We start from the raw sequence: 16,956 nt of genomic DNA, 5'->3' as shown, positions 1-16,956 counted from the left end.
CTTTATTGAAAACAGCAAGTATGACAAAGTCAAAGGCCAGTTCAGTAAACCAACAAACAAATGTAAAAGCAGTAGAAAAAAGGCACTTGTTCCACTGCCAACTCTCTTTGGTGCATTTGTGTTTCACATTGGAACTGTCGATCTTTAACCTCATACAATTTTGGCATCTGTTTTCTAATTAACAAACAAACACAGAGTTTTTATTTCCCCTAAAATAGAATAAATAGGCATTGCAGGACAGTGGGAACTTGAAGAGGAGGGGGATTGCCATTCTTTAATGGTATTAGCAATGGTCTGATACTGTGAGTGGGTGTGCATTGAGATCATATTCAAGCATTGCATTGTCTCACAGTCTAAAGTGGCGTCTAAAAAAATTTCTGTTTCCTATTTAATAGTTTTTCATTTACAGACAGCCTATACAACTACTTTTACATCAATTCCTATATAACTTAATTAAAATAATTAGAGATGGATTGGACAATTCATGACAGATACTGTTGTTAGATTGACAACTCATTGAGAATATGGCATGAATCACTGAATTCACAGGTTAGGCTTTGTTTGCATCATTATATGCATAACAGCAATGTAATTAAACACCTTTATCATAGTTATTCACCTGTTCCTCAAAATAAATGGCATTCCACTCCATTGCACCACAAAATACTGCAACTGTATGTACCTCACATTTGTTTGACATAATATATGATATCCAACAGAAAGAGAAAAGAACAAAATAAAAACTGAAACAGTATAAAGCTGATTGTCTGTTTTCAATTGTAGTGCCATTTATATCAATTCAACTGTAATATTTCTTTTTTCTGGTCAATTTCAAAAATGCATCAATTTCATTCTCGCGATATAACAGACACTGACATAATCAGTTCAGGTCTGCAGCCATTCTGAGATGATATTGAATTTCTTTATCATGAGCAAGGTTTTTTAATGAACAATTTGAAGCAGGGAAATATATTTCAATATCCCTAGTATTGCACTCTGGGACTATGGCTTTCATTTGATGAGGACAACAAAACAGATGATATGTGACAAACTTGATTGTTTCCTAGTATCCATCAGACAAAACAAACCTCTCCAGTTGTTGATTTTGGTTTCTGCTGTATATTTTAGCATAATTTTAAAGCTATTTAGCGGACTTCCATCTCCAACACAAGTATCATTAATCGTTACGAGGCCCATTTGCTAGAAACAGCCTCAAATTGGCGTGACATTTCTGTGTCTCCCAGAAATCCTCCACCATAAACATAATAGGATTTTTATCCATTTTTATTTTAAAGATGGCAGGACATCAGTCCTTTCCTTACTCAGTGGGAAAACAGATCTGAGCAGAGTTGGGTCCAGCCTAAGTGATGTTTTGGTTTCTCTCAAGTTCAGGAGAGGGGTAGTGATGTTCCTCTAAGAAGGCTTTTTGGACCCTTACAGTATTGCGTTTGAAGATCAGTGACCTCCTCCACTTCGATTCTCTCCATAGACCCAATCCAGCGTGATGAACGTCAAACTCATGCTCATAAAGATGAAGCCCAGAGCAGTGAAGCAGGCAGCCTGAAACACAAGAGCAGGAGCTTTTAATGACTACGAACATCTGACTAACAGGTAACCATAATAAAATTGCATTCTCTTTAAATGTATTTATAAATGTAGAGAAAATTTAAGACATGCCTGAATTTTTGGTCTTGAGTTCATTGGTTCGGTGGAAACGATACGGATGTAAAAAAGACCTGGGAGGATGAAGATCAAGCTTGGAGCAGAGGTTGCACCTATAAAAAATGAAAAAAAAAAATGAATGTCACTTCTAAGCTGAAGGTGTGGTCACATTAGTTTTGCTAACTGTCAATAGTATCAGTAGTCAAAGAGATGTACTGTAGGTACCACAGCTTACACAGAAGTCACTTTCAGTCATTATTTTCCCAATACTTGTATGTGATAAGTATTTTGATGCTTATTACATTTTCTTGCAACTAGACTAAAACTACAGTAATGTTCTTTTAGCTGCATTGCAAGCACTAGTATTTTCTTTAGGTGCATGTATACAATTTTCATTATTTACTTACCAATGATGCCGAAAATGTCACGAATGTTGGGCACAGAAATGACAAGCACGTTGACTACAACAAGGAGACACAATGCAATAGAGATGTGACGCACCCAATGGAAGGGCTTATCAGGAAATAGAAGCTGAAGAAGGGCTCTGCGAATCTGAAAACAGTATGACAAAAAAAATAATAATAATTGAAACATCTGCCCTGCATTCAAAAATTGTTTACTCAGTCTTTCAACATTAAAGGGACACTCCACCCAAAACAAAAATAAAAAATTCTCTCATTTACTCACCCTCATGCCATCCTAGATGTATATGCCTTCCATTCTTCAAATTAACACAAAGATTTTTTTTAAAATAACCCATCTCTGTCCATGTAATGCAAATGTATGGGACCTCCCTATTGCATCACCTGATGATGCAATATTTATAACCCCAGTAGTATTTGAAACTTCTTAAACTGTAAACGATTGTTTCTCGCTAACTGTCTTACACAGGTTCATAGTGCTGACATAGCGCTTTACCAAGCTCTCATGAACCAAGTATATGACAGTTTGCTGGAAGTGCTGGATTATAGTCCAAAAAGTCATTTTTGTGTGGAGTATCCCTTTTAATTTTGACAGTATGTAACAACATAGTTTTGTTTTTTTCAGAAATATAATCTAGGAAAGCTAGTTGGATGTCACCATGTAACTCTGTCAATAAAGAGTCTCATTACCGGGAAGAGCACAACAGGAACAGTCAGAGTCACAGCCACCAGCACGGCCAGACGCACACACAGGATGAGCGTATCCAGAGGATCCACCTTGCTGTAGGTGTGTAGAAGTTCTGCCTCTGTGTTTACTGAGAGAGATTCATATATATTGAAATTAACAATTTTTTTCTAGACTGTGCTTAAATTACACACACAAGTAAACAGATACAGGTCCCAAAACTTGTTTATTTTGAAATAACTATGGCAGCGACAAATGTGAGTCTCGCCTATAACCAGACAGCATTGGTGATGCCCCGCTTGCAGCATTAGACAAAAATTGTAATTTATAATCCAGAGTGCTTACAATAAAAGGTGAGGTAGCCAAAGATGGCAGTGAGCAGATACATGACAAACATCCCCAGGATGGACACGTTGGCAATGGCCTGCATGCGTCTTTTTGTGGGACTAGAGGTATCAAAACAACAATCATAAAATTATATTTATTTTGGACTCATGTCTCTCTTTTTGCAACAAAATAATAGAGAATCTTCCTTTTAAACACTCAATGTCTTGATACAATTTAAAAGTTTTGAATGATAAGTGTGTCAAAAGAAATACGTTTTGTTTTCAAACAGTGACCACCATTATTAATGGTCATGAATATCTTCATAGAGAGCAGTATGTGTTTTCTGAACATACTTGCGCAGCTCGGTGTAGATTGGCAGCACCTCAGGGTGGCATACAAAAGCGAAGGCCAAGATGGGAACTGTGTAGGCTGTCTGCAAAACAACCAGAGTAACTGAAATTACACAAGGACGTTCCTGATCTCTCACAGTAAGGCAGTCTCACACTTGTGTCATCATACTGAAATTAGTAGTTACTTGGTAACTTTATTTCCATCTATGTACTAAGCATTTCCTGTCTGACCTGGTGTGGAGGTCGTAAAGATTTAAAGGGTTCACCTGAGAATGAAAATCCGTCCATCTTCTACTCACCCTATAGCATCCTAGGTGTATGTGACTTTCCTCTTTCAGAATAATCCAATCGGAGTTATATTAAAAATTGTCCTTGTTCTTCAAAGCCTTTCAGTGGGGGTAAGTGGGTTTTTGTTGTCAACCTTTCAGAAGATGTGAAATAAAGTGTGCAAATCTGTAATAAAACGTCCCTCACATGGCTCCGGGGGGTGAATAAAACCTCCTGTAGCAAATCCATGCATTTTTGTAAGATAAATATCCAGATTTCAAACCTAATAAACACTTTTTTTCTCACTTCTGCTGACTGTGAGGAAGAGGAAAGACACATACACATAGGATGCTTCGAGGGTGAGTAGAAGATGGAAGAATTTTCATTCGCGGGTGAACTAACCCTTTAAACACAGTACTTAAGGACAGTTCCTGACCTGCTGGTTGATAGTGAAGTATTTGGCTTCACATTCAACATCAATAGATATGTTTTCAGCTGTGTGGTTGGTGAAACCATCAAAAGGACAAGGGATGTTGAACTTCTTATAGATGACCTAGGTAACACAAGAGTGAAGTTAAAATGACAAACAGGAGAGGACGAAAGCCAAAAATGAGACAAGAGAGGAGAAAGAGATACAGAAAAATTGAAAAATGCTGAAGAGTTTATCAGAGAAGTAGCAATGTTTTGAGTGATCTCAGAGAGAGCTTTCACAAAAAGCCCACACACAGACCACAACATTAAGTGAACTTACTGAGATCAGGAAGAAAACCATACACGTCAGAGAGAAGCCACTGGTGTAACCCAAGTACCCTGCAACAAAAAACAGAAAATATTTCACAATACGTTCATATTATACTATATTATCACTCAGCAAAGGAGACTCTGAGAGGACAATATTATGAACACTGGCAATGTGACAAGCAAATAGAAAGGATGAGAAAAGGATGGATTCACAACAAACATAGAACAGAATGGCTTACCAAGTCGTCTCATCAGGGCTAGGGGCAAGATGATTAAAATGGACACAACGATGATCAGATAGTTGCCATTCAGGAACCACTCACTTCAAAAAAAGAAAGAATAAGTTAAAGTGAAAAATCAGCCAACTCACATTCTGCAAGGAACTTAGCAAATGTTTGTGTATTTCAAAAACATTCGAAGGATTTGGATTGCTCTGAGGCTGGAATGTTCCAGTTATCTTAGATGACCCAAAAATGTTATCTAATTCTTGGCTAGATTAAATTAGACTCATTAGGAGATCACGAGGATAAGCAGCAGATGATTGTTTTCTCACCCACTGCTGTGCTGAAGGCCAAGGAAAGCCTGAATAACCAGAGGTAATTCATACTTCACAATGAAGAGGTAGCTAGACATAGCTGAAATAAAGAGAGAGACGGATTCATCAAACACAGTTTGGTCATACTTATTCCCTTATACAGTAAATGGCAGATTTTTGTGGCTTGTAGCCTAAGGTGACTTTTGCCTGTGGAGTCAGAGACTGCTACTAAACCACTGTATTTTTAAAGGCTTTTAATCATTTAAAAGCCTTTATAAATGTACATTTTCATGTCCTACTAAAAGACCAAATTATAGAGAAATATTATTTCAATCTAATGGAGAATAATACATCATTATCAGTAAAACTGGACCTGGTACAGTGTTCAACAGAAGAGTCAGCAAAAAGATACAGAGAAAGAAGGGAGTTTGGAAATAAGATCAGACCTGACCCAAAACTCTAACTTACCACCAATGTTATGCATTGTTATGACAAGAGCTGCCAGTATTTTTCCCGGGTGTCCAAATGCTCGTTTACCCAGTTGTTCATAAGCGCGAATCCCTGTTCAGACAGGTTAGTGATTTAATGATTTATCCTGATGAACTCACAAAAATCCTTATATTATAGTGGGGTCCAGAAGTCTGACATCACACTGAAAACATGGCATTAAAAAATTAATTTAACCTGAAAATAATCAAAAAGATTTAAAGTTTAGTTACATTTTTTTACGTTTATATTCAATTGTCTTCATCGTCATTATATCTAAAGGGTGACAACGAACAAGGCATTCTGAAAAGTGTATATATTATTATATTACTTATTTATTATATACTCTCAAATCGCTATATGATATTTTTAAATGATGCAAAATAGAAGCATTTAACTACTATATAGAGGCATTTATCCCCACTGTACAAAAAGAAGCAATATTAAAAGTCTCTTTTTATTTTTTATAACACAGACGTTATAAATAATGACCAAATCTCTTGAATCGGCCGTACCTACAACCCCTGCGCTCCTCAGCAGAAGATGGACAGAGTATGATGACAAGACAGCAATGCAGGTCAACAAGATCCTGTTAAAACAGAAAAGAAAACATAAATTATGATATGTATCATGTAAATGCTCTATGTAGTTGAAAATATGTACAAATAATTATCAAAGATTTATATAATGTTTATTAGATCATTCAAATGGTGCACTTACACTGCATCTAGTTGTGAAACTGGGGGTTTGAGGTGCATTCTGGGATACTCACAGAAAGAGAATGATACCAGTGTTGGACATGGCGTAAGACAGTCCCAGAATCCCACTGCCCATGATGGCATTGCTGAGGTTGAAGACAGACATTCCAAATGATGTCTTTCCTTCAAACTAGCAGAAACAACAGACAATAAAAGGGAAAGAGTGGGGAAAAATAACCACCGACTAGTTAGACTGGTGAAAATTGGCTCCTTTAGTAATATGAGCTTGATTTCTGCACTCACATCTGTAAACTGAGGGGGGTTTTCTCCATCACTCTTGTGTGGTAAAAACTCCTCTCGTTCAGGTGACTCTCTAAAACATATAGACAAAAGTCACAGAGGTCATTAGTTATGATGCTACAAAGTTTAAAAGTCTGATGTGTAAGTGTTGGTGGCGTAGCCTGCTTCACTACAGTTAACCGTTTGCACCCTTTTCATTTACTCTTTACATTTACTGTCCCCAGACATTCATTTTGTAGGCAGTAAACAGTAAATCAGGAGGTTCAGGTTCATAAAATTAACTGAAGCAAGGACCCTTTTCAAATTTTATGTCATAGGTAACTCTTTTGCCTTACAAGACACCATTAAAATGTTTTTATATGTAATAAAATGTGTCAATGATGATATCACTTAATATGTTGATGTTGAACAGTTAACACTGATTTGTTCAACCTGCATGGAATGCATTAATGTGACTATAAATCCAAGGTAATTTCGTGTGTGCTAATAAGGTGAAGAGCTATGCTGTGGTGCGGTGCTAAATTTCTCACTCCCTGGAAAAAATATTTTAATGATGTTGCAATGCTCACATTTTCCTTTTAGGTTAATTTTAGGTTCACCCAAATATTCACTTAAAATAAATGTAACTCTGTTTATGACTGCGGTGTTCTAGAAAAGCAGATGGTGAGGCAACCGAATAGTGTGTTTGCTTTTAGCATGAATCTGCAGGCCAATCGAAAATAGATATGTAGTGACAGATTTAGTGACACGGGAAGCTTATTCGCAATTCTGTTTTGAAAGCAAAATCACTTTTAATAAATGACACATACCCTTCCTCAAGATGTTGAAAGTCTTGGTGGTGACCGTTTGTTAGCTTCTGAAGTTCCATGACGTATTCTTTCTTTCTTTTTTTCTTTGGAGCAGTGAAAGTTGTGAAGTGTTGAGTGAAGTGTTTTCTCTAAAGTGGATCTGCAAAAAAAAAGAAAACACAACCATGGGTTGACCAACGTGCTGCACAATAAAAACATTTTAATAAGACAGTACAAAATAATTACTAAAAAAGGAACAGTACAGTAGAAAGTTCTCATTGATAAAACGGCAAATCAAAAAGGCAGGTTAAGTAAAAGAAAAAATCAGATAAAATTACTACAAAATGAATGTCACTTAGTCAGCAGCATATACAGTACTGTATTTACGACTAAAACTTAGTCTATTCTAATGTTACAAAATCTTTGAAAATCGCTACTCTTGAGCAGCCTTAACTCAGATACTTGAGACCAGGGGCGGACTGGCCATCTGTGTGATCTGGAGAATCACAGAACGGCCGGTACTCCAGGATGGCCGGCGGGCCGGCCCACCATCCACCATGCATGCAGTCTTCACCTCATTCAGACTATAAGTCGCACCTTAGTATAAGTCGCATCAGTCCAAAAATACGTCATGACGAGGAAAAAAACATATAAATCGCACTGGATTGTAAGTCGCATTTATTTAGAACCAAGAACCAAGAGAAAACATTACCATCTACAGCAGCAAGAGGGCGCTCTATTTTTTCAGTGGTAGACTACAGAAGCACTGAGCAGCACAGAGCGCCCTCTCGTAGCTGTAGATGGTAATGTTTTCTCTTGGTTCATTTCTCTCGGTTCATGTCAAATAAATTTTGATAAATAAGTCACAGGACCAGCCAAACTATGAAAAAATTGTGCGACTTATAGTCCGGAAAATACAGTAAGTATGGAACATGAGAGGAGAAAGAGTTACTTGCTAGGGATGATGTTAGGAAGTGATATTCAGGTTGCTACATTTTTAATGATTACAGTAGTTAAAGCAGCTAAACTTCAACATTTTAGCTGTAAAATGCCACATGCAGTAGCTAATATTAAGAAATATTTTGTGCTTTTACTTTTAAAAATGTTGGTAACGTTACAGTTAATGCTTACAAACCTTGAAGATTTTGAATACAGAAGTTACATTTGTAATGGTGTATTTTCATTTAGATGTGGTATTATTATTTGTGTAGTTAGATTAATTACTGCATAAATTAATTAAGATTATTAAGTAATAAATTCATTTTAAGACAGCATGGAATAGATTGTATAATATGCTGTTATAACAGGAGAAGAAGACAAAATACCTGACAGTACAGAGAGTGTTTAAATTGAGTGTCTAAATCAACAGTACACAAAGATGGCGCAGACAGACTGTTGTCGAGCTTCCGCGTGCCGATTGCTTTGGGCCGGGTTTAGTCAAAGTCCAGGGCCATTTTTTATTCCCAGTCCGTCCCTGCTTGAGACTGTTAAAGCACTTTTTGAACACTTCATATAGTTCATATAGAACTCTTCACTTCACTATTTAGAGTCTTTTTCATAATTTTCATTAAAGTTATCCAATGAGAAGACCGTGAGAGCTGTCAAGATATAACTCAAATTCTAGGAAACATGAGCTCCATGTGTCTCTTTCCCACCACCTCAATTGTGATCAGCTCTTAAGGTTGCATAATTCTGGGTTTATTTTGGATGCTTGCCTTTTCAGTTGTGTAAATGGACATTCATAAAGAAACAACTTCTGAGAAAGCACTTTTTTTTTTAAGAACTAATTTGACAGGCATGTTGAACACTGCACTTCTAGGAAAATTATTGTTCTGTTAGAAAATGACGTTCATAGGTGTGTGAATTCACTGATGAAGGGCTTTGGAACTTGTTCCAGTGTTTGACTTAAACATTACGACTTCTTCTGTGCTCCATTTAGTCATTTCGTAACTCTAAAAGCATTGTGTACACTATAATGTTGACCGAAACTCTAGAAGATTTAGTAGTATGCTTCTTGTTTTTGTGTTGCTACGACACATCAAATCTTTACTGACTGACAAGAGTGGCCAAAACAGTCTCTGGACAGACGCTACCTTTGATATTCTGTCTTTTAGCATTTATAAGGACTAGAGGTCAGAGTTCTTTTAGTATCACTGAGAGACTATTATAGCTTTTTGAAAATATTGTGTAATGCAATGTGGCTACAGTCTGCACAGTATTGAATGAAATGTTTACCCCATTATTATGACTGACATCAGTCAAATCAACACTAGTATGTTAAGTATTAACTCTAGTGGTTTCCTACTGATGGTTCAGATTTTAAAATCAGTGGGATCTATTCCATATGGCGGGAATAATGGTCACATGCTAACAAACGTAACAGTATGTGACTCAAACAGCTCTACTGAGAATGTATCTTGCCACGTGTATGCGAATTATCGCACAGTTTCTTGAACACGTAAGAGAGTGTAAATGGAAAAAAAAATGTGCCAGTGCCAGGGCAAATCTATCAGAAATATGTAAACAAATATGAGATCAGCGTGTTTATAAGACCCTGTGAAATGCTGTGGGTAGAAGCAACAAGGTGAATTACTGTTATGAGATTCACAGTGACATCCAGCCACAAGTCTGAATACGTGGCTCAGGCTTCGGAGGTTTGGAAACTTTCCAGCAGCGTCTGCCAGCTGTAGTTCCCAAACTGCTTTCCGAGCACAACCTTGTACACCCAAAACTTGATAAGATTTGTTATAATAATAACATACTGCCAGCTCATGGTGATTAACACTTTGGCCTTTCCTCAAACACACAAAATCTTGTAATAGATATGGTTTATGAAATGAAAATGAATTACATTTCAAAATATAATATGCTTTGAGAATGTCCAGTGCATATTTAGAAAATCTAAATATGATTTTACATGGAACTCTTTTAAGAGCTTGTGACTCTGATTAGCTTCAAATGATAAATGGATTGTCATTATATATAGTTTATAAAATGTAACATTGAGTTGCCATCCTGAGATGTTGACCTTCTGTACTGTGGTTTGGCAAAATTCCACACCGTGTGGAAAAGTCAAATTAAAGTGTCTAACCCATCAGGCTGAATGGTAATTCTGAAGTATCTACAGACTGGAGTGGAGAATTGCATAATTTGTGATGTTTATGTATGTCTGTGAGCAAAATAAACAATCATGATGCATTGTGGAAGAATGTTTTGGAAAGTTATAGCACCTTTTCATAAACTCACAATTATTATTTCTTGCCTAAACTCATTACTGAAAGACATATAATTTACTGTCATTTACTTTCATTTATGTAAATGAAGAGTAAATTGTACTAAAAACTGCTAACAGAAGTTTAAAACCCTGATCATTTAGTCTAGTAGAAACTATATTGAGAGCTAGATTATACACAATCTATTATCTATATAAACAATCTGTTTTATTGTTACCTAAAAGTAAAACTATCAATCAAATTAATACACTTATCTTTCAAACTATCAATATCTATAGATGAATAAACTATAGTTAAAAAGAAATATAAAAAAATTACAAAACTGTCAACAGCACAAAATAAAATGAAAACGAAAATGAAAACACTTCTTACAGGATATTAAGGTAATGTTATATATAAAGTAATACTGTATATTAGTAAGCCTATATATTCAGAAACGAACATTAATGAATATTAATAAATGGTTTAAGTGTTATTTCATGTAAGCTGTTTCAGTAAATACTGTTTACAATATAGAACCATATTGTAAAGTGTTACCAACAGCACAAACCACAAGTTTAACCAAAGACGATTGTGTGAGCTTTAAAATCAATGTCATGAGTCTCAGAGTCATGTGTAAACTACAGCCGAAACAAAATGGACAACATTCCTGAAGGGAAGCTTTTGTTAACTTAATAGGTTTACTCTTAAAACCACATACAAAAGATCATTTCTCAAATATCAGTGACTTTAAAGGCATGGAATTGATTCCGACCTTGCTACTGAGCAAAGTCTTACTTAATGAACATCAAAAACCTTTTCGTGAAAAAAATCCCCTATAGATTTGTCAGCTGCAAAATGTCACACTCGTGTATATGCAAAGAATTTCACCCTAAAGGGAGCTTGCCTACAACAGTCAGGAGGAGAAAGAGATTGTAACCTCTCTTTGACAAGACCACCTCGTATCCAGCACCACTCCCAATAACTGCCTGTTCAAGTGTGAAATACTGGTGTGATCAGACTGACTGTTACCTGGAGCAGCTTTTCTCAGCACTAGATGACTGTTGGTAATATTCTGGTTCTGATTTTTAAATGCTAAATGTTACTTGGCTCAGACAACATTTCACTCTCAGGGAGTTATTGAGTTATTTGTTTAGACTTCTTAGCACTCAGTTAAAACATGCAGGGTGGGTAGTAGAGACATATTATTGAGGGGCTGGGAGAAAAAGAAAAACAGAGAAAGAGGTGGGGGAGGGTGAGGTGTGCTGGGACATAGAATAACTTTTAACCCTTCACTTGCTGTTGCCGAATTGAATTTAAAGGGGTCATATGATGCCTTTTAAAAAAATCATTATTTGGTGTATTTGGTGTAAGAATATGTTGACATGCTTTAATGTTCAAACTGTGTGACCCTGTCTCTCTCTCTCTCTCTCTCACACACACACACACACACACACACACACATGTGCACGCAAACACACTTACAACACTACTTACAGTAACTGATTCAGAAGCACCAGATTGTACAACCCGAATTCCGGAAAAGTTGGGACGTTTTTTAAATTTTAATAAAATGAAAACTAAAAGACTTTCAAATCACATGAGCCAATATTGTATTCACAATAGAACATAGATAACATAGCAAATGTTTAAACTGAGAAAGTTTACAATTTTATGCACAAAATGAGCTCATTTCAATTTTGATTTCTGCTACAGGTCTCAAAATAGTTGGGACGGGGCATGTTTACCATGGTGTAGCATCTCCTTTTCTTTTCAAAACAGTTTGAAGACGTCTGGGCATTGAGGCATTGAGTTGCTGGAGTTTTGCTGTTGGAATTTGGTCCTATTCTTGCCTTATATAGATTTCCAGCTGCTGAAGAGTTCGTGGTCGTCTTTGACGTATTTTTCGTTTAATGATGCGCCAAATGTTCTCTATAGGTGAAAGATCTGGACTGCAGGCAGGCCAGGTTAGCACCCGGACTCTTCTACGACGAAGCCATGCTGTTGTTATAGCTGCAGTATGTGGTTTTGCATTGTCCTGCTGAAATAAACAAGGCCTTCCCTGAAATAGACGTTGTTTGGAGGGAAGCATATGTTGCTCTAAAACCTTTATATACCTTTCAGCATTCACAGAGCCTTCCAAAACATGCAAGCTGCCCATACCGTATGCACTTATGCACCCCCATACCATCAGAGATGCTGGCTTTTGAACTGAACGCTGATAACATGCTGGAAGGTCTCCCTCCTCTTTAGCCCGGAGGACACGGCGTCCGTGATTTCCAACAAGAATGTCAAATTTGGACTCGTCTGACCATAAAACACTATTCCACTTTGAAATAGTCCAATAGTCCATGAGCCTTGGCCCACAGGACACGACGACGCTTCTGGACCATGTTCACATATGGCTTCCTTTTTGCATGATAGAGCTTTAGTTGGCATCTGCTGATGGCACGGCGGATACAAACGGTTGTCCATAAAATGCGTTGCTGTTCTGTTATAAGTAATCTTAAAGATTCCTAAATGCATCTACTTTTGGAAGGCCAAATAAAGTGCAGTAAAGTAAAGTTGAAATGGCTGCTTCAGCGTTAACTGTGGTTATTGAAACCAAGCCTTCTTTCATTGAGTAAACATTTGGGCGGCATTAACCAAATATTTTCACATAGTGACGTAGCGATGTGGGGGCGTGTTTGAATGAGCCATTTTAGGAGTGTGGCAGTCTTAACTTTGATAAAGAATATCTTTTTGGATTTGAGACTTAAGACTTTGCAACTTTACAGATATTCTTCATGCACCAAGAGCTTGTAACAATCCAAAGAGAAAGGAAAAATTTTAATCGCATCATATGACCCCTTTAAGAGATTCTTGAGACTTAACATTCATATAGTAAAGCTTAACTTTCGGACTGCAGGGAAAACAATGCAAAATGCATTTTAACATATCACATTTCCTAAGATAACCAATTGAGGCACAGGTAGACAGCTTTTGTGACATGAAGCCATCTTTGAAAACCATTGTAAAATAACTATATGAGGTAAAACAATATATATCTTTACTTGCAATAAAAATTAAATCATGAACTAAACATTTGAACAATTTTGGATATTATTAAGCAGATTTGGTTCATTATAAATGTTAGAATGTTTTCTTGATCACCAAATCAGCATATTAGAATGATTTCTAAAGGATCGTGTGTTTCTGGGGGGTGCAGTAATGGCTGCTGAAAATTTAGCTTTGCCATCACAGGAATAAATGACATTTTAAAATATACTGGAATGTAAAACAGCTATTTTAAATTTTAATAACATTACACAATAGTATTGATTTTACTGTATTTTGATGAAATGAATGCAAACTTTGAGAGTATAAAAGACTTTCAAAAACATTAAAAATTCATTGTGACCCCAAACTGTTTAATGTTGTTTAAGTGTATGTTACTTGAAAATAATGTAAATATTAAATTCTAAATAGTAATGTAAATATTAGATTTTATATTTTTATTATAGTTAATATAATTTCATTATTTAAATATTAACAACATTTTGGTTTACCACTCTCATCTGGATCTGAAGCAAAACCATCTGAGAAGCATTGCCCTAAAACAGTGATCAAACGTACTTGTAAGTCACATTTGCACACTAAAACCTACATTGCAGAAAGATTTGTGGATAGTATGGTAGCAGATCCCACCCTCTATACTATCTTCAACCACCATCTCTCCACCCATTTCACTGGCATTCCTCTTCTTGCCTCCATCCATTTCCTGTCGTTCCACTCTCATTCTCTGTAGACTCTCTTTCCCTATAAGTCAACATCTCACAATATTGCTATCCATTTTAAGGCCTTGGCTAGAGTGCTCAAATGCTCTTTTTCTGGCAGACACAGTGTAGTGTACTTGCCCATACTTGAATTTCCAGAGCCTTTCCCAGGAGATAATATGATCCCCTCGCCTCAAAGGCCACATACATCTGTGTGCCAAAATGCAGGCTTGAGTGAACTCGTAGTAATTTTTGCTAATAGAATAGTACTTACAGAATGCATTTTCCACATCAGAATTACCTTTTAAAAACCCACAACCCTCAAAGAGTGGAAGCCAGAGTAAGAAGCCAGGTCTGGTCATTGTTGTAGACCACACAATGCACTCGCTGATCTTTCTGCAGGCTCATTTCCCTGTTATGGCCATGTATACTTAATATGTCCAGGACATCCGTTTAAAAGAGCCACGGAAACCTCTTGAGGTTTATCAATTGTGTGGGTCACAACTTCGGTGTGCACATTGTGCCATAAACGCACATTCAAAAAATTGAGCACGTTCCTTTTCATTTTCCACCTGATAATGATTTCCTCTACCTTTCCTTTCAGATATCAGTGGTATGTTAGCAGTAATGTTTTTTTTTCTTCACACTATAGCCACAGAACTTTATGTGCTACAAATATTACAGCACAAACAGGAAGTGCTTTACCTGATGTCAACAGCTAAAATTAGTAAGTAAAATGACATTATATGAAGTCATGATCTCAGGCACATAAGATTAACCACTGAGAGAAGGGGCTGTTGTTCTTTGTGGTTCTCAGTGGACGAAATACTGGCGCTCCAGTTTTAGCACTAAGCAACATTTAAGTTAAAATTAACGATGAAATACTTTCTTATATGCAGAGACTATAAATAAGCCATTTACTACTGACGTGCTACCAATACATTCTGGTTAAGCATCCTGACTAACCTGACATAGCAACATTAGCACAACCAGTGGCATGAGTTTGGGGTGGGGCTAAGTGTTTGGACAGCAAATTGCAGATAAGGAAAGTGCACAGTGAAACCTGCTGTATTCAGCACCATGTACTTTCAAAATACGTTCAAAATTCAATGAGGAAAATACTTCTTGAACACTGATAAAGTATGTGCTTTTATGCATTTGTAAAACAATCCAGCATATTACATCTGCAGTGCTGAGATTGTCCTTTGAGCACTATATGCAACATAAAATAACCACAAAAATAATGCCCTTGGGAGTTAACAAGTATAATTTTACCATGAAGAACCACATTTTTTGGTATCAACTGCAGTTTGTCTTGAATTGCATTTGAAAAGATGACTTAAAGTTACAGTTCACATGGCCTCATTGGGATAACAAAGTGTCCACAGGCTGTGAAATTCAAAGTCACAGCGGGTAAACATCCGAGTATTATTCACCTACTGTTTCATGTGTATTTGAACAACCTACACAACTTTCACATACAGTGACAAGCAAAAGTATTTAAAATCTTTGGAATAGTTTCTTTTTTCTTTCATTGTTTTTAATTGGTCAAAACGATGTCATTTGATCTTCATCATTTGATAATGTGTTTTATTTTTCTTCTTTTGTTTTCATTTAGTATTGCCCTTCAGAAGCTATAAGATATGGATGTTTCATAGTAAAAACAATCTACTCCTGATCATTTTCCAAAAGTTTTTAAACCTTCCTGAGCATCAGTAAATGTTTTTAATGTAATAGTGGTGTAGTTGTTGAATCCATCGCTGGTCCCAAGTGAAAATATGGATCTCAAAATAATACAGTTACTGTATCAAACCAAAGAATGTACAGAACCTAGAGGAGTTTTCTACTGAACAGTGGGCAGTTCTTTAGACAACTCTTCAGGAAAAACAAGGGATTCATGAACAACTATCAAAAAACTATTATTTGTCATCAAAGTAGTAACAACTAACTTACTTTTTCCACAGCACTGTGAATGTTTAATGGAATGTGTTTAGTAATTAAAGATTATAATTGTGTTGTTAGCTTTAGATTTTGTCTATACTTGTGACTTGTGTGTACACTTGTGATCAAGATCAGATGACATTTTATGACCAACAAATGTATAAATATTAGTGCTGTCAAATGATTAATCACAATTAATCACATCCAAAATAAAAGTTTTTGTTTACATAAGAAATGAACGACTAACCAAACTGACGTTACCAAGTTAAATGAAATTTGATGTCTCTGGTCCCCGAATACATGACCTTGTTGCTCTTTAAAAGATTTTACTGAATAAATCTTGGCCTACTCCTCACAATGCATTGGGTGTACTCTTACAAGTTACATAACACATTTGAATGTTTTAGATACTTTGAGCTCTTTAAAGCCCCAATTTAGTCTAAAATGTATCAGTCCAAAACAGTATATAATTCTGTTTTATTGATCAAGAAAACTTTGTGGAACATTTGAAGAACTGAGAGAATGTTAACACAGTTTATATTCAACCTATCAGGTTGATTTTCTTACATTGTCTTGGGAGTTGATCTAAAAGAAACATTCCATGCTTAAATTCTATTCTAAACAACAACCTCACATAGAAAGAGTGACTTGTTCATTTTTGTTGATATTTCGGGTGTATACACACTGCTCCCAGTCAACAGAAGACATCTTAAGACATAGTAAAAGACATAAGAACATATATACTGCTGTCTATTTCCAATCGTTCATCCCTAGTCCACGCAAGTCC

General features: G+C 36.2%; 1 protein-coding gene across 1 annotated transcript; it reads right to left on the bottom strand.

Annotated features, from left to right (window-relative positions):
* Positions 1–357: 357 nt before the first annotated feature.
* slc38a5b (solute carrier family 38 member 5b) lies at positions 358–7,456 on the bottom strand. Its single transcript, XM_059503708.1, has 15 exons — positions 7,283–7,456; positions 6,477–6,546; positions 6,248–6,363; positions 5,991–6,064; positions 5,458–5,550; positions 5,008–5,089; positions 4,694–4,776; positions 4,465–4,523; positions 4,150–4,266; positions 3,450–3,529; positions 3,115–3,215; positions 2,775–2,899; positions 2,070–2,214; positions 1,678–1,775; positions 358–1,560 (listed from the first exon to the last, which is right to left on the bottom strand). The coding sequence occupies exons 1-15, from the start codon at positions 7,339–7,341 to the stop codon at positions 1,456–1,458; spliced, it is 1,407 nt and encodes a 468-aa protein (XP_059359691.1). The 5' UTR covers positions 7,342–7,456; the 3' UTR covers positions 358–1,455.
* Positions 7,457–16,956: the final 9,500 nt, after the last annotated feature.

Source organism: Carassius carassius, chromosome 21 (assembly GCF_963082965.1).
Source record: "Carassius carassius chromosome 21, fCarCar2.1, whole genome shotgun sequence".
NCBI classification, from domain to species: Eukaryota; Metazoa; Chordata; class Actinopteri; order Cypriniformes; family Cyprinidae; genus Carassius; species Carassius carassius.
The sequence above is the reverse complement of the archived record's forward strand: the minus strand, read 5'-3'. Positions and strand labels throughout refer to the sequence as shown.

Bases quoted from the DNA above. Each gene is read 5' to 3' on its own strand.
- slc38a5b (XM_059503708.1), bottom strand. From the start codon at position 7,341: ATGGAACTTCAGAAGCTAACAAACGGTCACCACCAAGACTTTCAACAT. The intron at 4,524-4,693 runs GTAAGCCATTCT...TTTTTGTTGCAG, and splicing joins AGCCCTGATGAGACGACTTG to GGTACTTGGGTTACACCAGT. The intron at 3,216-3,449 runs GTATGTTCAGAA...TGATACCTCTAG, and splicing joins ATCTACACCGAGCTGCGCAA to TCCCACAAAAAGACGCATGC.